This window comes from Ctenocephalides felis, unplaced genomic scaffold (genome assembly GCF_003426905.1).
Source record: "Ctenocephalides felis isolate EL2017-DRISC unplaced genomic scaffold, ASM342690v1 CF-g0.4_SCAFFOLD_01604, whole genome shotgun sequence".
Taxonomy (NCBI): domain Eukaryota; kingdom Metazoa; phylum Arthropoda; class Insecta; order Siphonaptera; family Pulicidae; genus Ctenocephalides; species Ctenocephalides felis.
Window position 1 is genome coordinate 52179828 of NW_020537758.1, and position 27613 is coordinate 52207440.

A 27613-nucleotide genomic window follows, 5' to 3' on the forward strand; every position below is an offset into this window, starting at 1 on the left:
TGATTTCATTTATATTTAGTATTTTATATAAGAGAGTAATATTTAATAAATAGTACCATATTTAAAATTTTATTTCCACATATAATTCTACATCAATAAAAATTAAAAAAGCGTCTATGCAAATTGTTCTCATAATTAAGAAGAAACTAGTTTGTTTTATAATTCATACAATACCATTATAAACACTTTGGTAGTCAGATATAATAATCCGACACCTTTATTGCCTTACGATATTTCATGTTGCCCATTAAATTATCATTCAGAAAACATAATAAAAAAATTTAAATATCTCACGATAGTTTGAATCAAATTTAATAATATTTGCTCATAAAATTACATACTCGAGAGGAGTTCCTGAGTTATGAACAAACAATTCTTTCCAATTATTTTTAATATAATTTAAACTAAAACTGGTTCTTTTATTAGTTTCTCACGGAACACGAAAAAGCATGTCATATGGTTGTTCTTCGGCAAAACCGAAATCTAAGCAGGTATAAAATATGCAGAGATATGGAAACATCCCTCCCATGGTCAAGGCTGAATTTTACATATTGCAGTGCAGTAGAAATTTTATTCTTCACAAAGTAAATAATAAAAAAAATCAAGATTAGTATAAACGTTAAGTGATAAATTAAGTTAAATAAATTTTTTATCAAACTTTTCTTCATAATTGTATAGAAAATATTTCATTTTTTTTTTTCATAAAACTCCATCTAATTTAAGATTATATTATTATTATTTTATTATTATTATTATTATTATATATATTATTTCTAATATTGTTATTTTGTTATATTTCTTATTATCTGTCACTTATTGTTTTAATTCCCTTTATTGTTTTTCTAGTTTCTAGTATTATTATTCAGAAATTTCATTTATTTTAATTATTAATTTTATTTTTATTATCATTTGCTTTTTATTTTATATTAAATCATCATACTACGGATATAATTTTAATGTAAATTCTATCCTGTGTACTCTTATTATCTAAATTTATGTTATTATTTATTATTATTGCTAGATGTTAAGTAATTTAACAGTTGTAATAAATCTAATTAAGAAAAAAAGTAATATAGCAAAATGTAATGTGAATAAACGAATTCATACTAATATAATTTTACACATACAAGTACTTATTTTAGACGAAATATTTTCAGACTTTTAATTATTATGAAAAAAAATGCATTTAAAATTAAAAATTATACTTCTAAAAACCACAAGAACAAATTAGAATTCTCAATAATTTAATATTTAAGCATATATAATATTTAAGCAAAATTGTCACAATGAATGTCGTCTATAGGCGGCATTGTACACATAGTAGCAAACGGGCGTCGTCTATGGACGACGCTCGTAGCAAAAGTGTTGATATCAGAGAATACCAAAAACACAAATTTTTGCATTACAAAGAATTTTTAATTTATAATCTTGTTGAAAAGACATTCATAAATATTCATATTTCATTAATAAGCCCAAGATGTTTGCATAATATATTAATAATGATTATGATATAATTATTAAAAGTAAAGAAAATTTAAGAATAAAAAAATTAGAAGCAAAGGATGATTTATTATAATACAGCAAAATCAACAAACCCAAACTAGAAACAATATATGAAAGATTTATGAACGCCTAAATAAAAATTATTTTTTTCATATTTTAAATTACAACAATGTAATCAATTATACAATGAATGTGTAATAAATGTTCTAGGCAAAAAGTATTTAAGTTAATTAATTTAAAAAATATCAAGCCAGCCTTTGCTTTATGGGCCGATTCTGCTTTAAAATAGACCATGTTGTAACAATGTATGTTACGTAACGTTTTGCATATAAAATGGTACTAAAAACTGTCAAAATGCGATGTGTAACTATGCAGTCACGTTTTTAGATAAAAAATCTATCCTAGAAAACGCACAAACTCCAAGAAGATAATTTTATCATAAGTGCATCTTTCTGATGTGTCATAACAATACATGCAAGAAGTTAGATTTTACGTGTAAAATCGTTACGTTATAGGTAGTATTTTTATTTTTTACATTAATGCAAAATGTTTACGTAAGCATGGGGGTAGGGGGTAAGAGCTTTGCTTAGTTTTGCTGACAAGGGGGATGAGGTGGGGTAAATTTTGTAATAAATCTACTTACGTAATACTTGAACGATCCCTAATACGCCTGATCGCACAGCAAATACAGAGCATTTTGGCGGTTTTTAGTTCTATTTTATATGAAAAAAAAAAACTACGTAACATAGCCTTCCATAACATTGGTCTATTTTACGGCAGAATCGCTCCCTTAGTTTTTTCAGTAACATAAATACGTCCAATGAAATAATAATCTCCAGAATATTTCTCCAACCGACTACCGTTTCGCGGCAACCGAAGTCGAACTAATTATAGAATTATTAAATTTAAACTGGGTATGAAATCGCTTCTTAGCGCGCTAATGGTCCGCCTTTAATGCTATGTAATATAATAAAGAAACGTATTTGCGGAACTAGCTTTCCTCGGCCCGACCGAGAGTGATCCTTATGCACCGCTTGCCAGCCTGGACCCAACAAAGATATTGACTGTCAGCGTAAGTATACAAAAAGCTAGGGATGAGAATAATATTGATATTCGACCAGATCGATAAATCGATCTATGAAAACTATTGGTAAACCGTTATTCCGTTCAATGAAACTATTGAAAAAACCGTTAATAACCCTCCGTCGGGCGCAGTCCCGTTACGCACACGTTCGGGCGCAGTGTATCCGACAGCAACGGTTTTTAAGTATATCTCAGGAGGCTCCTTATTAAAACATGTAATTTTTGTTAATTATATTTCAGAATGTATACTTTTGAATAAATGAAAAAAAAAAGAATTCAATAATATTTTATTAAAAAATGTAGAAAAATATAAACCTGTGTATATTATGCACAAATTATTTACACTCACTTTTCTTTATTGAAATACACAGCCTCTAAATTTTTTTCATTTGCACTTTATAAAAAATAAGTAATATAATAATGATAGTTTATGTGTATAGTTAAATATTATCATTTATTGAAGCATTTGAACAAACACTGCATAGAAAGATCGCATTTGGAAACACAGTGCTTTTCGACATTTAGCCAACAAAATCTTGAAAGCTGTCTAATATTGCTTCTAAGGTACATGGTTCACATCGCCGTTTTTTTGGTGGCTCTTCTGTTTTTGTGAGCCATTTTCTGTGTGAATGTGGTCTAATCTTTTGAGTCCTGCCTGCAAAGTGAACGGAACCCACTCGTGATTTCACTTCTTCTTGTTAGTTGTCCAAGCACAAGTTCATGCGATAATCGTATCAAAAATTTCTTCTGGGGATCTTCCTTACCATTCCCATGACTCCAATATTCTATATTGCATTTTTTGCGTTTCCTATAACACCTGGTAAATGTCTTAATAAGTTCTGGGATTTTGTTCGAGTCCTATAGAGGGAGGTTTGCTACACCATTTTGTAGATTTATCTCTACTCATAAAATATTTAGCATTATTGTTCAAATTTATTTCTTACTCACTCTCATCCTGTTCGTCCTCTTGTTCTGTCTCAGAATCGACTTCGCGACTCTCTAGATGGTCTTCGTCACTTTCACTTTCATCACCTAAATCGTCAAGAAGATTATTTTCATCAGCATAATCATTCAGCATGAGCTGGCTTTTCTAAATTATATATTTTTTTACCACTCGCCATATTTACTAGCTTATAAAATGTATGGACTCAAGTTAGTAACACATTCGGGCGCAGTGAATCTCGTAGATACTTTCAAAAAATAGCAATTAAATGAAAAGTATTGAGATATATATTCAAAAATATGTAAAAAAATACAGAAATAGAATACTTACATTCACAAAAAATTGCAATATTCGTACGTTTCAAAATGTTGCACGTTCGGGCGCAGTGTATCTCTAGGATCAAAATACCGATTGCCACTATATGTGAAGGTCAAATACAAAATGATAAAGACGCATAAATAAAACATATAAAATTAGGAGGCTATTGAAGAGTGGAGGTTTCTATAACATTCAGCCAAGGCGCAGCATGAAAAATTATTGGCGCTGTATCTGTCAGATCGGCTGCGCCCGACGAAGGGTTAAGTATTGGTTAACCGTTGCGAGTTAATTAGAGTTTTTCCAGTAGTAAGGCGTTTCAAAAAATAATTGGACAACAGATTCAATTTAAGTTGTATCAATTTAATCAATTCAATCAATTTATAAATATGTCATTTTAGACATTTTGTCATTATTAATTTTTTTATTCCATTTTATTCTGCGATCTGTGTATATTATTACATTAAGCAGAGAATGCTGGCAGGTATATGGTAAAATAAAGTTGATTTTATTATTAAATCATCATAAGCAATGTAATATATGTCAATTCAAATGTGTAAATATGTTATAAATGAGTAAATACTATGTGTTTCTTATGATCTGCCAAACAGCTCATGAAATTTGTATTATTTTCGGTTGCTGTTAAATGAATATTAAAAAGTTAAAAATAAATTAAATTTTACCAGTAAAAATAATCTATAAGTTATATTAGTCGAAGATTAGTTTCGTTGAAAAATTCATATTTTTTATATTCTCAAAGAATTTGATTTTCTGAAAATTTTTAATTCGAGGTTGAAAAGCATAAAAATGATTAAACATAGTAAAGACAACTTGAATATCACTCGAATAATAAAAAAAGTTATGTTGATGATATAAAATAACAAATCGTTTTTGGTATAAATATTTAAAAAAATAATTTGTAAAATTATTTATTTAATGGAAATATGTTACTATTATAATATATAATAACATCAAATTTAATGTAGATTTAATTAATGCTATTATTATTTAAATCAATAATTAATGCATTTTTGCGAGAATTAAGACTTAAGTTTTATTTTTATTCGATTTTTTTAATTAAAAAATTGTAAAGTATTTTACCATTTTACAATCCTGATTAAACGCGCTAACTTTCGATAAAACTTGCCAACATTTTTTAGTACATTTTTTTTTAAAAAAGGCCTCTAAAAGTCAACTAATTAGGAAAATTTTAAGTACCCAGTTCAACAAAAAGTCTTAATTCTTAAAAACTTAATTCTTGAAATTGTGTTATTTTTTTAACTGTGGTCCTAGAAATGTTTTCACAGTTACGGTTCTAGAGGTTAAATGATCGAAATTAATAAAATAAAAATTTACTACAATGACCGAAAAATGGCTATAATTTTGGGCCATAATTTAAACAAAATTAATAAAAATTGAGCTTAATAACCACAATTTTACCAAAGCTCTGAGTTGTACTTAAAAACTCGTAACTTACACAAACAATGTGAGATAATTCTTTTATCTATTTTTTTTTTTCAGGACAGTTATGGTCAACAGTATCACCCTGTTTCGGCTTGACGCCAAGATCTGGGATACTCTTGCATAATAAAAACTTATAATATATTTGAAAACATAATGTTTGTAAGTATAATTATAATTAGAATAAAATAAAGTATTAATAAGGAAAGGTTAAGAAAAGTATTTAAGGGAAAACAATTAATGGGAAAATAATGCACTTTTAGGTCCATATAATAACTCTCGGTTCTAGCAACCATTTTTCTTTTAAATTTCAGGTTATCGATTTTACCGAATTTTGTTTCTCGCCGTCTATTTTTAAGAATGTCGTCTTAGCAAACAATTTTTTTACTTTATCTAGTTACTAGATTCTAGTATATACATACATAAACGATTTTCTTTATTGCACTGATTTCATGATTTTTTTTTTGAGAAAAGAACATGAAGTAAATTTTTATTATTACTGGAGATCCCAACGCAGTTTTCTTTACTGTTTTCCCAAAATTACAAATCACTTTTGTATACATTTTACTTATCAAAATTCTGTTTCTATGCGTCTGTCTTTAACCATTTCGACTTACATTCAACGTAAGAATAATTTATTACGAGTTCAAATAATTTTATTTCTTTCCAAAATATTGGATAATATTTGCATCATTGAGAACAATTTATAAAAGTTTCGGTCCAAAACATCATTTATCTTTTCGAATATCGAAAATATAGTTATCCCCCCTAGACGAGACACGTTTTACAACTGCAGGGTGTAGGCGAAATCTTTTACGAGGTTTTTTTTTAACAACGTATGAAGTAGAATTCCATGAAAAGAGCCCGTGGCTGTACAAGCATTTTTTGCTTGCCGAAGCCTCTAGCGGTTTCGAAATGACAGGAGACAAGATTGAAATTTTATTCGTCTCATTTTAGTTTTATTTTCAGTGAAAATTGGATTGAAAGATCTATTTATTATCAGAGGAAGGTAACTTTGATGTTGGATATAAAATGTTTATGTTTTATCATACGCGAAATATTATAACAGACCTTCCAGGTACCTAATTGATGTATTGGTGTACTTTAAAATCAAATTGAAGTTATGACCCGACATCCCTTAGGTTTCTACATCTTTTTTATATGAATGACATTTTAGAAGTACATTTTTGTGTTGCATAATTTATAACAATTAAACGTGATAAGTCAAGGGTATATTCGGCGAATTTGTTCAAAATTAAATAATCTATAATACTTTCTAACAATATAATGCTCTACGGCAACTCGGTATACTTGAAAATCGTATTGAAATTATGATCCGACGTCTTAGGTTTAGACATCTTTTTTGTATGAGTGACATTTTAAAAGTACATTTTTGTGTTACATAATTTATAACAATTAAACTAAAAGTGATACGTTAATGGTATAATATAAACTTAGTAAGACGTATCAAAATTCAGGGGAGAAATGAATACAAGGTAAATTTAAATATAACTAATTTCACTTATTGACAGTGAATTTAGATGCAAGATATTTGGATTTAAATATATTCAATTCAATTTGAAGAGTTTATTGTCTAATCTACATGCAAGTTGAGCTACAAGAAATATTCTTATACTTTCCTTCAAGGTTACTAATTATAGATAAACATGTGTGATATTTTTTGAAAATTATTTAAGAGAATATACTCTTGAATTATCATATGATATTTTTACAGGGCGTTATTGAATCTTCAATTGTGGTGTGAAAATTTAAAAGATATATAATGCAAAATCTGAAAGGAGTAGACAAATATTAAAAAAGAATTATATGATGCTGAAACATATGCTGGCACATAAGATTTCATTTTAGAATAATTAATAATCGACTACTTAGCAATATTTTACCAATCTCAAGTTGCTTTTAAACACCCGGTACGGATGTAAGAATTCGAAATTAAATAAAAATTGAAAACAAATGGCAATTATAAAAGTTAATAATTAAACTTTTTTGGATATTTTTTAATACTGTTAATGTTAGAGATATTTCAATACTTCGATACTTTTCATATCAGATTTCAGCTATTGGCTTCTACATGGCTTTGTGGTAAAAGCATTTGGTAGACAAATATATTTTTAAATATTTATTAAATTAAATCTCGATTAGATAGGTTTCATGTAATTTATTTTCAGCTATAGACACATATCGGCATTTGGATAAATTCCACCATATTATATATCAGTAATTAAATTCATTTGTCTCTACAGTATTATTAAATACAAACTTAAAAAAATGAATATTCCCAGAAAATTCAATATTTTAGCCAAGTTTTTATTATATTAATTATTCATATGTTTGAATTAAAGTTTTGAAAACTTTTATTTTTTAATCATACGAGTAGTTGATCAAATTCGCACAATTTCGCACAATTTGAACTAAAGTAATTTTATTTAATTTCTAATAAATAAACATGCAAAAACGTCTACCAATTTTCTCTGTACTATTAAACAAATGTATATGTAATGTGTATTATTTTTATTTCGCATTTCATTTATTGGCTAGTAATTATTATCATTTTTATTTCTGTCCTAAAGGGGTTCAAAAATTTGTATCTAAAAATAGGAATTTACTTTGCGACTAAAACCAAATTATGCCACTTTTTAGAATTTCTACAACTTTTTAAGTAAAAATATTGTCAGCAAAATATTACCCAGAGCGAGAACCTTCAGTAATAAACAAAACGGCAATCAGATTCAGTAAATTGGTCAAAAAAAACTAAAAAACTATCAATTTTTATTTTGCTATTTATTTGTTTCTTTGGAAAAGGTGTTGCAAATTTTTATCTAAATAGGACATTTTACTGTGCCGGAATATAACTAAAATTCATAGAGAAATTAAAATGTTTCTAAATAAATAGTACAAATTTACAAAAAATATGATGTTTTATGGATAAAAATTCTTAGATAAAATAGTTATGTTTTGAAACTGGTCACCTATGACCGAGTAATCGTATGAGAATGTAGTGACGAAACTGCCAAAAAGCTACATCTATGATGATGTTTATTCAAGCGCTTTTCACAATCTCAATTGCTAAAACCTAATCTCCAAATGGCACATATGGTAAAATATAATATTTGTTCAACTTTTACACAGGTGTTTTAAAAGATGAGTATGAAAACAAGTTAAAAATTATAATATTCTAGATCCTCCCCCCACAAAGTGATGCCTAACGACGGGGACCAGAGGCAAGGGCAAAGTGGAGGTTTTAGTCGGTATTATACCAGGGCCGTATTGAGTCCGACATACCCAGACAAAACACCAGTCTGGGATGCTTAAAAGCATTTCCTTCGTTATACAAAAAAAAAACAAGTGTTTTAGGTGCATAAACTGATTACATCTATAAATGAGGAAGGAGTGTGATATAACATAACAAAGCTATTATATCCGAAAATTGGCCCTTGAAGCGTCATATTTTTTATAATTATGTATTTCTTGTTTAGCAAAGTTCTCGTTAAGCATAATTTTACTCTACACCAAAGTATCAAGCAGAGCAAAAGCCATACTTAAACTGAACCAAATCGCATTTAGCTTTCATTAATGTGCCATAACAGTCCCAAAACTGACAATTGGGTCATTGTACACCCTACATAAACTTAAGTAATTTGTTTCATAACATTTAATTCTCGTTCGTCGGAGCGCCGGCGAACGCTCGAGCGTGGTCACCCTATGATCTCGAAACAGAAACAGGTTCCGAACGAACGTAGTATAGTATCTCTTCTACTCACTCACAACACAACAAAGAACAAATACAGCATCACTTTTATGATATAAAACCAAAACAATAACATTAAAAAGCGCGTTGTTGTTGATAAAATTCAAAGTTATATAATGTAATAGACGCTGAAAAAATTGTAAGTATAGATACATCCAAACGCATACTGAGGGGCAAATTCTCCGGTAAAATAGATCATAATATAGCGTTGTCATGGCTACGCTGCTTTCTCTGTATAATATGTTAGTAAAAACTGTCAAAATGCTATGTATTTGCTGCGTAGTCAGTTTTAGATAACAAACCTAACCTAAGAACAAACAACATCAAAAAGGAAGGTTATCAGAACTGCATCTTTCTGATGTGCCATAATAACATTTGAGTAAAGACAGTTTTATGTGTAAAACGCTTGATCGCTTATTTTGTTTTAAACAATGTACAAATTATTAAAAAATATAAGTACCAGCAAAAATCCTATAATTTGAACACTACAATTTTAACTAGTTGGTATTGGTATTTTGCCTTGAGACAAGTTACATGAACTTCCCGATTTGTGTAAATAATCGACTTAATCCATGAAAGATAAATTAATGTATGAGTAGTTAAAAGTATCGAAGTGGATTTATTACACATTATTGAAAATCGAACACGTCAACCAGGTCGGATTATTTTTTTAAAGCAAATGTTCAAAAATCAATATTTTTTATAATTGAGCCAGTTTTTTGTAGGACTTTAATTGTTTAGTATGTTCATTAAGTCCAAGTACTCTGTCGTTATACCAAGTAAATCGTCTAATTTTAATTTTAACAAATGTAAAAAAAACTACTCATTTTCTCAAACTTTGATGAATTTTTAAAATTAAACTACTTGTCGTAAGCCCGTAATATTTCAGTAGGTTCTATAAGATCATGATATATATCGTCCAAAAAAGTTCCATAAAAATCGGCTTAAATTTTTTTTTAACAGTTGATTGCAAGAAAAACGGCTCGGTAGATTTTCACCTAAAACTAATCAGTATCATTATTTCCAACTAATATTTTTCGAACACTTTTTGATTTTTTAAAATCGATTCGGTTGTATGAGCTTAAATGTGGACTAAAAGTTTAACACTTTTTTCCAAATTATAAAGAAACGGCTTAGCAGATCGTCGCACAAAACTGACAAACGATAGTCCTCAACGAGATACATCAAATGGCTTTTAAATTTATGAAATCGGTTCAGGCGTTTTTGAGCAAATGTCGATGAAAGGTCTAATTTTGACAAACGACAAAAAAACGATACTAATTTTTGCAAACTTTGACGAATTTTTAAAGCTGAACCAGTTGTCGTAGGGCCGTAATATTTTAGTATGATCTAGAAGACTATGGTATCTACCGTCAAAAAATTAATAATAAAAATCGTAGAATTTTTTTTAACACTTACAAGAAAACGACCCGGCCGATCTTTACAAAAACTAATCAGCACCCCCAATCAATATCTTTTTGAATTTTTATCATCGATTCAGAATTGCGGTCTAAAAGGTGGACGAATTTTTTTTTACTTTTTTGCTATTTATAAAGAAACGTCTCGGCCGATCGTCGCACAATACTGACAAACGATAGTCTTCATCGGGATACATCGAATGGCTTTTTGAAATCGGTCCAGCGTTTTCAAGAAAACGTCGATTTACGGCAAAAAATCTGTTCACATACACACAAATACTTTTTTCAAATTTGGTCTCATTCGATTCAGAATGGCTTGAAACATCGAGAAAACATAAAATTAGCGAATCAGATTTTGTGATGAAAACAAACTTCTCCTTCGGGAAGTTAAAAAAGGCGTTGAATGAAACTTGAAAAACTAAGTGAATATTATTTAAAGATTTCTAGTTAAAAAAATAATTAATAATAACTATCCATAAAATCTTAACCAAAAACTCCTAAGAAAATGTCCATAAGTACATATTAAATATTTCTTTTCGCAATATTATTTCCAATAATAAAAAACAATGTTTTTTGTAAATGTTTAATTACGATGTTTTGGAACTAGATACGTTTCGTCATCAGGTTTCACTGCAATATTGATCTATAAATTCATATCATTAATTTTTTGTCAAAAGCACACATAAAAAATTATTGAAAACGAAAAATTCCCAAAGATTTCATAAATATACAAATAAAATTTGTAAACGCTAACATTAATATTATTATGATTATTATTATCTTATTATTTCTAATATTGTTATTTTGTTATATTTTATTGTTTTTTAAGTATTATTTTATTATTCAGAAATTTTACTTATATTATATTTTAATATCATTTGCTTTTATTTTATATTAAATCATCATACTACGGAAATTATTTTAATGTAAATTCTATTCTTTGCATTCATATTTATTTAAATCTATGTCATTACTTATCATTATTACTAGATGTTAATTATTTAACAGTTGTAATAAATATTGTAATTAAAAAACATTGAAGAATGTTTAAAAATTTTAACTTCACTGTACTGGGTAAATAGTTATAACCGCTGCATCATATAATATCTTATATAAAAGTAAAAAAATCGCATCACATATCTAAAACTGTATGTCAGTTGAGTTTACAAGAGTTAGAAGATAGATTGAAAAGAAGATATTAAATTTCTGAGTTATACAGAAAATGCAAAAACGTTTATAGTTTTATAGTTTATATCACGCGAATGTGATCGTTAAACCGTGAAGATAAATCTTTTGCATGAATAATATTAACCTACATCCTACATCGAACATTTTGTTGTACGCACATCATCTAGGCCGGCGTATAGGTTGATGAAAAAATGTAAATTTGCCATCAAAATTATAAATTGATATGGAAAAAAATAATAACTAGTGGTGCGTGGCATCGTGCTTTAAGACAAATTGCTGGAACTTTCCGTATTCCGTACCGAACATTAAATTCTTTAAAAAAGCTTTAAAATTTTCTAGAAACTTTCAAAAAAATTTTTTTTGAGAATATTGAAACTTTTAAATTTTTTTAACGCTTCTAAGATTTATTTTATCTCAAAATTCTAATTAGTTTTCATTAAAATATAACATCGTTGCAAGATGAATAAAAAAAATATCTTTGAGATTAGATTGATTTGAGATTTTTCAAACGCATTACTTTATAGTTTTATAAACAATCTACTACAATATTCAAACTTTAACCATTGAAGATAATTTTTTCATTAATTTATTAATATATTATTTACCTTAAATTATGTTTAAAGTAAATTTGTTTATGTTTTATTATAGTAAATAACTTCTCTAAAAGAAAAATAATCTAATAAAGTAGATTAGTATTCTAATTTATTTTCAAAGATTTATTAAACCGCAATCGAAAATGCAATTTTCATAAGCTATTTGGAAAAGTATAAGTATTCTAACTAAAAAATGTTTTGATAAATGTGGCAGATTCAGAATGTAACTTATTCTTTTTGATTTTCAATTTTATCGAGTATTATGCATAAACTATATAAGTCATTTAAAAATGGTGGAAAATAATTTACAACAAATTTCCCGCCAACAATATAGCATTACATGTTAAAGTTTATTTTTATAGAAAAATTAATATTCAATTCGTGACAAACTAATCATAAATAAGCATCTCGAAATGTTGTTAACTAATCAAGTATATTAATAAAATAAAAAAACAATATTTTTAATAAATCGAATTAAAATTCTCTAAAATATTTATATTAAGAAATATTTATATTAAGAGAATTTCACTTGAATGATTATAAAAGCAATAATTTTGAACGTTTTTTAGACTGATATTGAATTTATAAATCCATATTATTTTTGGATAGTTTCATAACATATCTGCTTAATAAATATATATAATGTATAATACAAAACAAAAGTGAGATAAATCTAAATTAAACATTTAAATGATAGTCAATAATTTAAAATAAATTTCCCGCCAACAACATTACATTACAATAAAGCCAATGTTTGACTGAAAAATTATATCATTTGTGACGAGCTAATTAAAGTTCAATTCAAATAATGAAATGCGATTATTGTGAATGAATTTGAGTACTAAGTAATCTCTATTTTGATTCTAAATTTATATATTTTATAGTGTTAATAATTACTGAATATAATACCAAAACTAAATTTAGATATAATTTAGTGCATGAATAAAAGGTAAACCACTGGGTTTTCCTTTTAAAATTCTATGTTATTTATCAAATTAATTACTCAATGTTTTTTTATACTGGTAATTTATGACAAAATAAAAAAAATACTAAATGCTTTTGCAATAAGAAAAACAAATTGCTGTTGAATCTTGAAATGTTGAAAAAATATAAAGAGCATTTTACTTTAACAAAAGTGCAACAATTTTGCACGGTATTTTTATATGGAACTTTTTTTTAATCATTCGATTTAGACTTTTTAAGTACTGACAAAAATTTGTGATGTTTCTTATGGAATAGGGGCAGATATTAAAAGAAAAAATTAAACTCCAAAACTCGACCACAGTAATCATTTTCTATTACTGAAGTTGCACATATTAATGATTAGTTCGTCATAATTTTTCAGAAAAGTTAATAATTTTTCTTAATGTAGACTTTAAGCTGTAATGCTATCTTGTTCGCGGGAAATTTATTTTAAATTATTTTTTACCATGTTTAAATGAAATTAATTAAATTGAAAACAACTTACAATTAAAAAGTACCTATAATACTTCACGAAAATTAAGGGGGTAAAAATATAGTTGAAAATGACTTGCCCGTAGTTTATACGATAGCGATATTATTATTTTATTTAATTTATAAAAAAAAATTCTTTGGATTATTTGGAGTGCTAAAATCATGTGTCAATATTTTTAGTTCGACCACATTATCACCTTTGAGAATTACACATAATGCTTAAATTAATACAATAGTCACTTTTCATGGGATAATATGCACATTTTCTTAACAATAGACATAAGTACTAAGATGCGAATCATCTAAGTATTACCAAAAGTTTGATGATGTTCTTTAATGAATAGGCGCAGATATTTAAAAACTAGTGCTGTATGGCATCGTGCCTTAAGGCAAATTGCTAGAACATCTCGTACTAAAAATTAAAAAATTATGTTTCGAATGTTTTTCGAATATTCAAATCGGTTGAACCGTGTTCCCGAAATCGTCGACGAAAATTTGTATCTGCACACACACACACATACATACACACACACATCCATACATTTTTTCTAAGGTAGGTATGCCAAAATGTTCATAAACCTCTGAAACTTAAGGATATATAAACATTTTCATTTTTGATTTTTTTGCGATTACTATAACTGTTGGTAACATTAGAATAAACAGTTTGGTAAGATAGTTTCATAATTTCTGCTCAATTAATATAAAAGGGCTGAGGAATGAGATAAACAAGATTTTCTGGAATAATTAGAAAATAGTTTTATGCAAATTTCATAGAACATAATATTTATACCTGAACAACAGACATAAATACTAAGATGCGAATCATCTAATTGTAAGTACTATTTTTTTATTCTCTATTTTCTGTCGAGTTAAGTACCATAAAAATTTGTTGATGTTCTTTAAGGAATAGACGCAGATATTAAAAAAATAAACAGTTTGGAATTACATTTATCAATGCATATTGTAAGATAGTTTCACAACATTCTGCTTAAATTAATATAATAGGGAAAAGAAATGTGATATACTCGTACGTATAATAAGATTTCAAGGAATAATGAAAATTTGTTTTATGGATATTTCATAGAAAAAAATGCACACTTTATACCTAAACAAAAGGCAATACTAAGATGCGAATCATCTACTACCAAAAACTTGCTAATGTTCTTTAAGGAATAGGCGCAGATATTAAAAAAATAAACAGTTTGGAATTACATTTATCAATGCACGTTGCAAGATAGTTTAATAACTTCTATTTAATTAATATAAAAGAGAGGAGGAATGAGAAAAACAAGATATTCAAGAATAACTAAAAAATAGATTTATGCACATTTCATGGAACATAATATGTACATTTTATACCTAAACAACAGACATAAATATTCAAATTATTCCCATATCTAAGTACTATTTTTTTTATTCTCTATTTTATTCACAGCTGTCCAGTTAAGGACACCAAAAATTTGCTGATGTTCTTTAAGGAATAGGCGCAGATATTAAAAAAAAGTTTGGAATTACATTTATCAATGCATGTTGTAAGATAGTTTCATATCTTGGGGATGAGGAATGAGAAAAACAAAATATTCAGGAATAATTAGAAAATAGTTTGATACACATTTCATAGAACATAATATGTACATTTTATACCTAAACAACAAAGATATAAATACAGAGATCCTAATCATCTCAACGCTCATAATCATGAATCTTTAGCACATTTTCTACAAGTGAAAGTGTTGACTTACCTTCAATGCAAACGACGTGATCCCTTATCTGCTGGGCAACAATTCCATCAGGTATAAGTTCAATTAAATCATAAATAGCATAAATAGAAGGATGTACACTTTCGAATCTCTGGATCTCCTGTCGGATCGCCACCGAATTGTTAAGAAAACTCTGCAAATGCGGTCTCGAGGAACTCATTGTGATGTAAACAAATAAATAACCAAAATTCACAACACAGCACTGTATGTAACTATATTATCACTGCACGATTGTCGCAAAAAATAATACACACATTTTTGGTAATAATGATAGAATAACAATTTAACTGTTAACTCAATTTTATTTATTATTTTGCTAGGTTGTTTATTACCATAACCTAAAATGTTGAGGATTGCACTGACATGAACCAGACGCGAGAGCGGCCATTAGAGGACTGACGAATGCCGAGAGATTCGACTACTAGCGCGCTTGCGCAAAACGCGCGTGGATGGAAACAATCTTGTTGATGTATTAAGGTTGGGTTATCCGCTAAGATGAGGTTGGGTACTCCGCTGGATCACTTTTGTACCTGAACAATGGTTTATCAGACTTTTTGTCCGAGCTTGAGAGATGTACAAGAAGATGGTGGTAGTAAATATATTACATAGTTATTTAATATTTTGTTGCTTTTGTTATATTTTTTAACTTCCCGTAGGGCAAGTTATAGTAATCGCCAAAAAATCGAAAATGAAAATTTTTATAGATTTTTACGTTTCAAAACCTTCTGAACATTTTGGCATACCTTAGAAAAAATGGATATATGTGTATGCGTGTGTGTATGTATGTATGTTTGGATACAAATTTTCGTCGACGATTTTGGGAACACGGATCCACCGATTTGAATAATTCAAAAAACATTCGATTCGTATTGATAAAGAGCCTAAGCCTCAAGCCGTTCCAAAGATACGAGGCAAAAAGTGCCAAAAACGGTACCTCAGTTTGTAAGAGAACGGAGCGTCCGATTTTAATAATTCAAAGAACATTTTACTTGTATTGACAAGATGAATAATTGATCAAATTTTCATAAGGGCAGGTTTCGGAGATCTAACAAAAAAAGTAAAAAAGAATGCCATTTGGTGGTCAAAAATGATCATTAGACATATGCACATCAAATTATCAGATATTTTATAGAGATTTTAATAATAAGTATAAATTTTGTTTACATTCCTATGGGTTCCGTACCAATGTTTACCCGTTAGACAGCGACGCGGCGCTTACGCGCTTTATATTTTGTTTCTATGCAGTTAAAGCAGTACGTTTGCTTTGAAAAAAAGTTCAGATCTTCCAAAATATGTCAAAATAAAGAAAACAAAAAATTTTTTTTTATTTTTTTTTTTTTAATATTTTTTAATAAAAAGTAATTTTTTGTCCAATTTATAGTTTCTCAAAAATTTTATTTTTTTGAAATAAGTTTTTTTCAAAAATGTTAATCGTTTTTAAAAAATAATAATTTTTGGTACGGGAAGTTCCAGCAATTTGCCTTAAGACACGATGCCCTAATTGCCTTAAGACAGAATTCCACTTACAGCTAGTTATATTTTTTATTTTTTTATTTACATTTGTGAATTACAATCTGTCGTTCTAATACAACATTCAGTAATTTCGATGGTTTATTAAATAAAGGAAAAAGGTTGAAAGGTCACCCAGTGGTGATCCGATTCGATGTTGGATATGTCTAGCTTATAGATGTAGTCCTGATATGAAAATATTTAAATAAGCCTAGGAGTAATTGTACATAACAATATATTTTATCGTTCATAAAAAATACAGTAACGACCTTATCGCTCAAAACACTTGAAAAAGTTTACATTAGCAATAGGTGCCGAATAAATCCATCTGAGGTTATATTTTTTACGATTAGAATAACGCATTTGAAATATTTACATTTTCAAACTGGTTTGTGAATTTAAAATTCGAAATTTGAAGTATAAAACTATATTTTTGAAAAAACATTTTTTTTGAAAATTTTGAAATTTGTTTTAACCGTATAAGTAAACCTTAAAAATTAACAATCTTAGTACAGAACCCAACAAAAGTAGTACTCATTTTTGAAAATTTTATCAAATATCTGATAATTTAATGTGCCTATATCTAATGATCATTTATGACCGCCAAATATCGTTTTTTTTACTTTTTCCTCTGTATCTCCAAAATCGCTAGACCTGCCTTAGCAAAAATTTCATCAATGCTTCATTTCGTCAATGCAATAAACATGTTTTTTGAATCATTGAAATCGGATACACCGTTCTTTCAAAAATTGAAATACCGTTTTTGGCTCTTTTTGCCCTGTATATTTGAAATTGATGGACCTGTCCCCACCAAAAACTAATCAGCACGTCTTCTCATCAATAGTAATCGAATGTTCAATGTTTAATCACTCTAATTGGTTGATTTTTGCGCCCAAAATTGTGGACGAAAAATTGTATCCATGTACACACACACATACATCAATTTTTTCTAATTATAAGATATGACAAAATGTTCAGAAACCTTCAAAACGTGAAGAGATGCAAAAATTTTCATTTTCAAATTTTTTGCGATTACTATAACTTACCCCACGGGAAGTTAATAAGTATGTATTTTTTTGCTTTTGTTACATTTTTATCTTTACTTTTTTTCTGCAATAAGTTTTTTTGCACGTGGATCTAATGTCTGACCAATAAAGCCGAATATGTATTGTCAACAAAAGTTGTGCCAAGTTGTGGACTTGTATTGCTTCAGGCGAAAAGATAAACAACTCAATTTCAATCTTATTTATTTTACTAGTGGTATATGGAAAATTGTTTAAACTTCCTGGAGCGTTATTTTTAGAAGCTTTAAAATTTTATGAAAATTTTGAATCTTTTCCAACAAAATTTTTAAAACGTTTGATTTTTAACTTCCCGTAGGGTAGTTATAGTAATGGGCCAAAAATCGAAAACGAAAATTTTTGCATTTCTCGACGTTATGAAGGTTTCTGAACATTTTGGCATACCTCAGAAAAAATGGATGTGTGTGTGTGTTTTGCATGTCCGCATTTTTTGGTGCACGTTTTCGGGCGCACGGATCAACCGATTTGAATGATTTAAAAAATATTCGTTTTTTATTGATAGGAACATGTGCTGACTAGTGTTTAGCAAGGGCATTTCTAGCCGTTATGGAGATATGATCCAAAAACATTGAATTTGTAATGGTTGTGAGAAGTAGTGATTTGCTTTGGCGAATGCAGGTCGAGCCATTTCGAAGATAAAGAGCTAAACGTGCACAAAATGGCAATTTTTGAGAAAACTAAGCATTCGACTTGAATAATTCAAAAAGCTTGTGTTGACGACACAATTGCTTTTGGATTTTTTTTATTTCAAAATTTAATTATTTTTTTCCCGAAAAATATTTTTTGTATATCGAAAATAATTCAGATTTTAATTTTAATTCTGGCTCACTGATGAACTTTAATTAAATGATTTTGACTTTGCAGTTCAGTTCATATAATTCTTATAAATATTAAACTATTAGTTACAGTATTTTTAATAATCTATTTGAAAACATTTAATAATCCTCGAACATTTCCTTTCGGTACGGGAAGTTCTAGCAATTTGCCTTAAGGCGAATGGTTTTTGAATTATTCAAATCGATTGATCCGTATTCCTGAAATCGTCGACAACAATTTGTATCCGCACACATACAAATACATCCGTTTTTTTATAAAGTACGGTTGTCTACCTGAACAATGTTCAGCTTTCAGCAATCCGACTTTTTGTTCGAGCTTGAGAAATGTGCAAGAAGATGGGAATAGTAAATTTAATACACACTTAAATAAGATATTAACCGTTCCTAAAATAGACCAATGTTATGACAAGTCTATATTAAGCTGCGTTTTTCATGTAAAATGGTAATGAAAACTGTCAAAATTCTATGTATTTGCTGAGTGATCAGGCGTTTTGCACATAAGTGCTTACATTTCGCACGTATTATTATGACACACCAGGAAGATGCACTTTTTATATGATTCTTTTTACGTGTGTGCGTTTTCTAGGTTAGATTATTTTATATTCAAAACGCCTAAAGCAAAGCAACCACATAGCATTTTGAAAAATTTTAGTACCATTTTATATGAAAAATGCTACGTAACATAGCCTTGCCATAACTTTAGTTACTACTATTTAGTTTTATACATATGTAATATAAGCTTTTATGTTAACAAATAAGTAAAATAAAATGATAAAAATTTTGAAATTTTCAAGATAAACAAATATGTGATTGACGAATATATTCGTCATAAGCTTGATTCAGACGACCCAAAACTATGCGCACTCTCATATAAGAGCGCCACCGTTCATTGGTTAGAAAGGTTCGTATAAGAAATGCACGAACTTTGGACGTGTACTTACTGATGGCGTTAGTGAATAATTTTCAACAATACTCATATGTAAGAGTGGAAACAACTTCTAGGATGAATTTATATTTTTTCATTCAAAAAGTTAATCCAGGTATCCAGCTTAATATTAAAAGCTATTATTATTACTGCCAAAAAATAATCTAATACTCCAACGATCAGTAAAAAACAAAATGCACAACAGAATATTTTTTGACAATAATTGAGTCGCGAGTTCTAATTCAATACTATGTTCTTGAAGTATGTGATCTCAATAACATCTTCAATACTAGTCATGAAATAATTTTATATAAAAATATGAGCACAGTGGATTTGTTGAATACTTATTTTGTTTTTTAAAATTCTGGCGTTAACAAACGTATCAATTTGTAATTAGTACTTACATGGTAGCCAAAGAATTATGATTATCATATCATATCCAGAGGTTCTTCGTGGCTCTGTCCTAAGAGCCGTGGCTTTACAACCAAGCTTTCAAGTTCGAACCAACTCCGGCCACCTAGAAATCAAGCAGTTACTTAATAGTTGAAAATATGTTTCGCAGTAAAAGTGGCCCTACATTGCTGGGTCAATCAGCAGTATTAAAGGTCTAGTTCAAGCAATAAAACCATTGAGTTGCGATTTGAAAAGGTGAAGATCGTAGTTACAAAGTATCATCACAAGAATTGAAAAAAATTCATAGTTTCTGATTGCTATTCTAAAAGAAATCTGAACTACACTTTGAACCTTCATAAACCGACTAATGTTTTATCAAACATTTCTGGATTTATATATAATTTTTTATTTTGCATTTTGTTTTGATATTTTAGTAAATGATTAAAATATTATAAAAAGTATACCTACTGTCCTTTTTGTTTCATTTTGGTGTTTTAATGAATGATAAAATATAAAATGTATTCTGTCCTTTCTGATTTGTTCTATAGTATGATATGTATATCTTTTTTTCAAATAATGAAACATGTTCAACAATTATTGTATAATATTGCATGAATTATGGCACATATCAAGTATGAAAACATAATTATAAAGGTATTAATATATACTAATTTCTTCGTGTAAACATTTTTTATTTAATTAATTATAAGAAAACTTACCATGGATATCCAGAAATATGCAGAATTCTTCATTAAAACAAAAAATAAAAAAATAAAGAAATTCGAATTTAAGAGGTTTCATCCATATCGAAATGTGAAAATATAGTGAAAAAATCGTAGAAAAATTATGAAATATCTTTTAATGATTTGAAATACACATTTTATAAGGTAAAACTATTCCGTTTACACCGATTTGTAGTAATGTTATGAATTATATGCGCGCGCTAAAGTAAAATGAATGCGAAAGGTTTTTATCAAGTGTCTTGTTCTTTTGCAGTATATTTTGTGCAGTTCAACTATACGTACGTTTTCCACAATTTCCATAAAAATAAATTGAAATATATTTGAATTTATGAAAATACTTCAAAAAAAGTTTTTGTTTTAATAAAAAATTAAATATTAGTAAAGCAATTGTAGCAATGCAGTGATTGTGATTGGATTAGTGAAATTCTTGAAAAATTATTCATATTTGTCATTTAATGATAATATATATATATATATATATATATATATATGTAAATAAACTTCTATATTCTTTATATTCTATATTTTATATTCTTTAAAATGAGTACGATTTTGATCGACTATATCTAATGGCAGAAATTGCAAATTGCTTTGTTTATGTATTTCCTATCATGTAAATTAAAATAGATAAAAGGAACCTATTATTAGTATCTACGAAGCAATATTATATACTTTCATAGCAAAATACTATAATCAATAACATATTGTACTAATAATATCTATATTTAATAATATGAGCTGTAATAATTTATATATCTTGTATTAGATTATATAGTTAAATATGAGCAAAGTGATTAAATGACTACAAAAGAAGTAAATATAGTTCATAATGATTGAATTGACATTAAAAGTTTTAATATTGGCAATATCTTTGTCGACCTTGACACTTGGCGCCAAAACTGATTTCGATCAGGAAGAAGAAAAAGCTGCCAATTTTTTAGAGTTAATAGAACAGCCCAATATAGATTGGTATAATCGTATAGGACTAGCCAATTGGGATTATAACACTAATATAACGAAAGAAAATGCAGAGAAAAAGGTTTGTAAAAAATATTTTTATCTGTTTATGTTGTAAATATAATATAATATAACATAACATCTATTTAAATTGCTAAAATAAACTCTTTGCCAATCACAAATTGCAAACGAATTTTACTTCTAATAACATCTAGTACTACAACTTTTTATTCTAGAAAAAAGTAAATGCAGAATATGCTTTATATAGAAAGCTCCAACTTGCAGAAGCTTCAAAATTCAATTGGAGGCAATTTAAAGATGAAGATCTTAAAAGACAGTTCAAGCTTCATCTTAAATTAGGAGATAGTATTTTAAATGAACATAAATATCGTCGACTGCAAGATATTCAAAATGAAATGAAAACAAATTATGCAACTGCAAAGATATGCGATTATAAGAATAGAAAAAAGTGCGATTTGGAATTGGATTCAGGTAAAACTATTTTAAAAGACTGATAATTTTATTTTTAATTCATAGATATTTGATATTTTTTTAAACAAGTAATTAGATTTGATTTTGCAAATGATTAATCAATTAAAAATTATCAAAATGTTACTAAAATAGAAAGAACTATACACTTTTTTGTTAAACATTTATGCAATTGCCTAGTATTTTACTTTAGTTAACAATTAGTTTTTTTATTATCATTCTTTTCTTTCATAATCATCATAATACGGATATCATTTCGATGTAAATACTATCCTTTATTTTGTACTCTATTTCATTTATATTTATGTTATTTTTTTATTTCATTTATATTTATTGTATTGTGTAATTAAAAAAAATTAGGAGTGCCATAAAAAAATTAAAATTAAATTTCTTGTCTGATCAATCATTTCAATGTTATACGAGAGTTATAACCATTAATTTGAAAATTTTGGTATCTTTCAGATAAAAATAATTTACATCCAATAATCAGACGTATAAATATACATAATTTGAAATTAATAAATTTTAATTACAAATGGCTACAATATTGTAAATTGTTAATTAACAATAATACCATTATTGTAAATTAATTAATACCATTTTTAAAGATTATTGAATAAAAACAACAATTTTTATTCAATAATTAAGAGAATAAATCTACTAGAATCGTAATTTTTTGTAATTTATTCCATTTTGAAGATTACTTAAAAAACAACAATATTCTAACAAAATTTTGCCTACGTAAATTGTTTAGAGAAATTTTGGTAATGATATTATAAATCAGGAATTATTTTTTATCCAACTAGAATCTAGTATAAAATATTTAGTTTGTTGAATTATTTACAGAACATGCCACATTCATCATTAATATTTCAAAACTTTTGAAGTGTTCTAAATTTTTCGAAATATTCAGAACTCAAACTCTAAAAATCATTTTCAAAAAAAGAAAAAAAAAAATTAATAAGTTGTAGAGTGTATGAAACATTAACATAATGATATTTCAGTTTATCCAAAAACTTTCGCTTGCAAAATTTTCCTTATTGTACAAAATTCTATATATTTCACGAATAATATTATGGCAATTAAATTGTCAAACTCGATAAAACACCAAGTATGCCTGATTAAAAAATAAAAGATTATGAATTATATCTAGTTCAATCTTGTTCCAGATGTGAACGAAATCTTTGCAAAAAGTAGAAATGCAAAAGAATTACAGTACGTTTGGGAACAATGGAGAAACGTGGCCGGAGCTCCAATTCGAAAATTATATTCAGAGTATGTTGAATTGAAAAACGAAGCAGCTCGACTTAATAGTGAGTGAATATTCAAAGAACGAAGAAATTATTTATAATAAAACAAAGAAAATGCTCTGCTTTTGCATATTCATGACCTTAGATTAACGAAAGTTTTACTTGCAATAGATAAGTCGCGTAGTTATATATGCAAAGTTTATGAATATCTAAAAATAATAACGAAATTATATTGCTAAATAATATTTATGTGTAATATATTAAAAAACGTAGATTTTATTTTCAAGAACATATTGACAATTACAGGGATATTTGAATATGTAAATTGTGTAGGAAATACGGAACTACTCAATTTACTCACTTGACAAGTCACTTGAAGCCTAAATTAAGGTCAAAAATAATAGCGAAAACAATTTTAGTGATGATAATATACAATTGTCATTTGTATTGACAATATTTGCTTTTGGACACTGTTAAAAATTCAGGAAGTTTAAAAACTGCGAAGAAAACAAGATTTTAATAAAGGCAATAAATAATAATTTTTATTTAAATTATTGCAATGAAAAAAGGAGAGCGAAAACTGCTATTTTTATAAAAATGTTTAGCATTAAATCAATTAAAATTAATTAATAAAAATTAATTATAAACACACATTTGTAAAAATGTTTTAAGAGGGCGTCTATTAATCACTTGGGTTTTTTTATGGGAAGGGGGGGTGGTAGGTTTAACAAATACTACGAAGTATCACGTAATAGTATCACGAGTATAGTAAATTATCACGTGTATTAATATTTTAATTAATTTTTTTTAAAAAAGTTCAAACATTCAAAACGTAAACAAAAATACACCTGATGTTTGGTGGGGAAGGAGGGGTAATTTTGAATATCACCATGTATCACCAAGGGGGAGAGGGGTCAAAAAATCCTTAAAAACAAGCCCCGCTAAAATATTTGAATATGTACATTTCTTAATGTAATGTAAGGCTGTGTTATCTTTACAAATATTATACAAATTTAAAAAGACTATTTTTGCGTCGACTATATTATTTTCACACCTTTTTCTGCAGTTGTTTATACTTTTACACTTCTGTCTCTTTTTCTCCATTTTTTCTCCAATCTGAATAGAAGCATTATTCTTTACCGAAACTAAACAATTTGCTCCAAAAATGTACTAGAAGAATACTTTGCTCAAAATATGTACTAGAAGTTAATTATATACACAGATCTCTTGAAGACGATCTCTATTATTATGAAAGGCTACGCTCTCAATAAAAATGCCAATATAAAGGTAAACGACGAAATACACTTATTATTTTCAAACCCTTTATCTCACAATTGTTTATAGTTTCACTTACATACATTTCACATTATAAATTTTTGTCTCTACTTTCAGTTTCCTATAAATTTTACTCTCGATAACTAGTATTCTTCTCCAACAAAGTAATTTTAGTGACTTTAGTTGAGGATTCGTGCAGCATGCACTTTTATAGCATGGATCCGATTCAGTCTCTTTTTTCACAACCAAAAACTTAATATATATAATAATATATATTATTATTGTTTCATACATTTAGATTACACCGACGTTGCCGAAATGTGGCTATCAGAATACGACACTAAGGATTTCGAAGATGAGCTTTCCAGTATATTAAGGGAATTGAAACCTTTATACAACCAACTTCACGCTTATGTTCGATATAAGTTAAGAAGACATTATTCTGTAGAAGTGGTATCAGAACGAGGCCCAATTCCGGCTCATTTGCTAGGCAACAATTGGGCGCAAAATGGTCTCAAATTGAAGATATTGTTAAACCGTATCCGGACGCAAATGGGGCAGATATAACACCGAAATTATTAGCACAAGTAAAATTCCAAAAAAAATTTGGACAAATATTCTACTAACTATACCTTATCAAATTACATCGAATGGTATTTAAATTTTGGAAATCAGTGTAGCCGTTTTTGAGCAATCGGCGGTGGAAGGTGTAAAATTGCATAACTTTTTCTAAATATTGTCTCAAATGATTCAGAATGATTTGACATACCATACATAAAATTGTAAAATCGGATTTTCTGTCAAAACAAATACTAATACTTGGGAAAATTAGAAACAATAAAACTGATATGGATTTCATGCTTCACTAAACAATATACATTAATACGGATAAAAATACTGATAATAATTAAATTATTGACGATTGTTAAAAATATGTACAATTTGCTAGTTTTAATATTTGAGTAGTGCGGGGCACAAAGGTCCAATTTGTGTTTGAGCAATTATATTGTTAAAACCAAACCAATTATATCAAAACAAATTGCACATATCTATCAAACAATCAACAGTCTGACAATGTTCAGTAAAACTCCCAGCAAATACATTATTGTAAAAATGTTTTTTCTTTGCTCTTATTCAAAATTTTTTCACACAAGTCCAATTTGACTTTGAGCAAAAATATTCTGAAAACCAAACCATTTATATCACAACAAATTGCACGTATCAAACAAACAACTATCTGACTATGTTCAGTAAAACTCCCAGTAAATTCATGTGGAAATGTTTTTTTGCTGTTATTCAAAATTTTGCCACAAAGGTCCTATTTGATTTTGAGCAATCATATAGTGAAAACCAAACCAATTATATTACAACAAATTGCACATATCAAATAAACAACAATCTGACTATGTTCAGTAAAACTCCCAGCAAATTCATCATTGTGAAAATATTTTTTTTGTTGGTATTCAAAATTTTACCACCTAGTCCTGTTTATTCCATAGGCTGGATAAAAAGGACAGCCATTGGGAAAACAGATACAATGTCCTATCTTTAATTCTAAAGGGGTTGAACGAAATAATAGCTACATTATTTACAGGGTACATTTTTTACAGGGACGACATTGTATTCAGCATTGATCCAGTATTTTGTCAGAAATAATCATAAGCATAGTTAAAATAAGTCTGTATTTAAATTATCTCTTGTTGAATTGCTTTTGTTAACTTAATTAACTATTTTTTATTGTTTACACCTTTACCAGGATAATGGTTCAGTTGGTCCTCTTTACCCCACCCAAATAAAAGCTTTTATAGAAGTTATTTTTTAAACTGTTAAATCTAACTTAAAATTAACAAAATATTATAAAACAAGTAAATAACGCTTACCAACAAGTTTTATTAAGATCTCGTAAACTAAACAACAGTGCTCACAACCAAAATAACCAACAATGAACAAAATAGTTTTGTTATGGATTTTTAAACATTGCCGCTTACCTCCTGATAGCGGCGTGATGGCTGATTATACATCTTTTTCCCTCTACTTTCAAATATTGTTGTTGAACAATTCCTAACTTTACTTGGTTTTAAGATAACGGTGGTGGATCTTTTTACCCATCTTCTACTCCAGATATCTCATTTTATTTCAATAACATAATTTGTACGTTGTTTCTCAAATATACTAACAACACCTATAGTAAGTAGGTACTCTGTCATCAATAAATATTTGACTAATTAATATTCAAATCATATCAAATTTAATGATAATGAACTCAAATATTATTCTAGAACTATACACCACGAAAATTGTTTGAATTGGCAAATGACTTCTTTAAGTCAATAAACTTGACGGGTGTGCCGGATTCCTTCTGGGAGAAATCTGTTGAAAAAACCAAATGATGGGCGCAAAGTTGTTTGTCATGCAAGTGCCATGGATTTAGCAAAAGACTCGGATGTTAGGTAAATTAAACAAAAATATTTATTTAATAAAAAATAATAGATTAGAACGTAAATTTCAGTACAATATACATAATACGAATTCATTTTCAGTTTTCTTAAATACACTGAACTAGTAATATATTTTTGCTTTATTTTCTACTCTAATTTTGAGATAAGTTGTTCTTCAATATCTTGTAAAAACAGTTCTCTCTGGTTTAAAAGTTGATAATACTAGTA

At 27.8% G+C, this 27613-nt stretch overlaps 2 protein-coding genes across 2 annotated transcripts in view; both read left to right on the forward strand.

Annotated features, from left to right (window-relative positions):
* LOC113374069 (centaurin-gamma-1A-like) overlaps positions 1 to 27613 on the forward strand; it is a gene marked incomplete at its 3' end in the record, with an annotated part of 550258 nt that overhangs the window by 328604 nt on the left and 194041 nt on the right.
* Positions 21806 to 25514, forward strand: LOC113373941 (angiotensin-converting enzyme-like). The gene is made up of 4 exons (XM_026614207.1): positions 21806 to 22015; positions 22170 to 22425; positions 23592 to 23735; positions 25246 to 25514. Exons 1-4 carry the CDS (start codon positions 21806 to 21808, stop codon positions 25512 to 25514), a joined length of 879 nt encoding a protein of 292 aa, XP_026469992.1.

Coding starts and splice junctions, on each gene's coding strand:
- LOC113373941 (XM_026614207.1), top strand. CDS start 21,806: ATGATTGAATTGACATTAAAAGTTTTAATATTGGCAATATCTTTGTCG. Junction 22,426..23,591: donor CGATTTGGAATTGGATTCAG/GTAAAACTATTT, acceptor ATCTTGTTCCAG/ATGTGAACGAAATCTTTGCA. Junction 23,736..25,245: donor CGAAGCAGCTCGACTTAATA/GTGAGTGAATAT, acceptor TCATACATTTAG/ATTACACCGACGTTGCCGAA.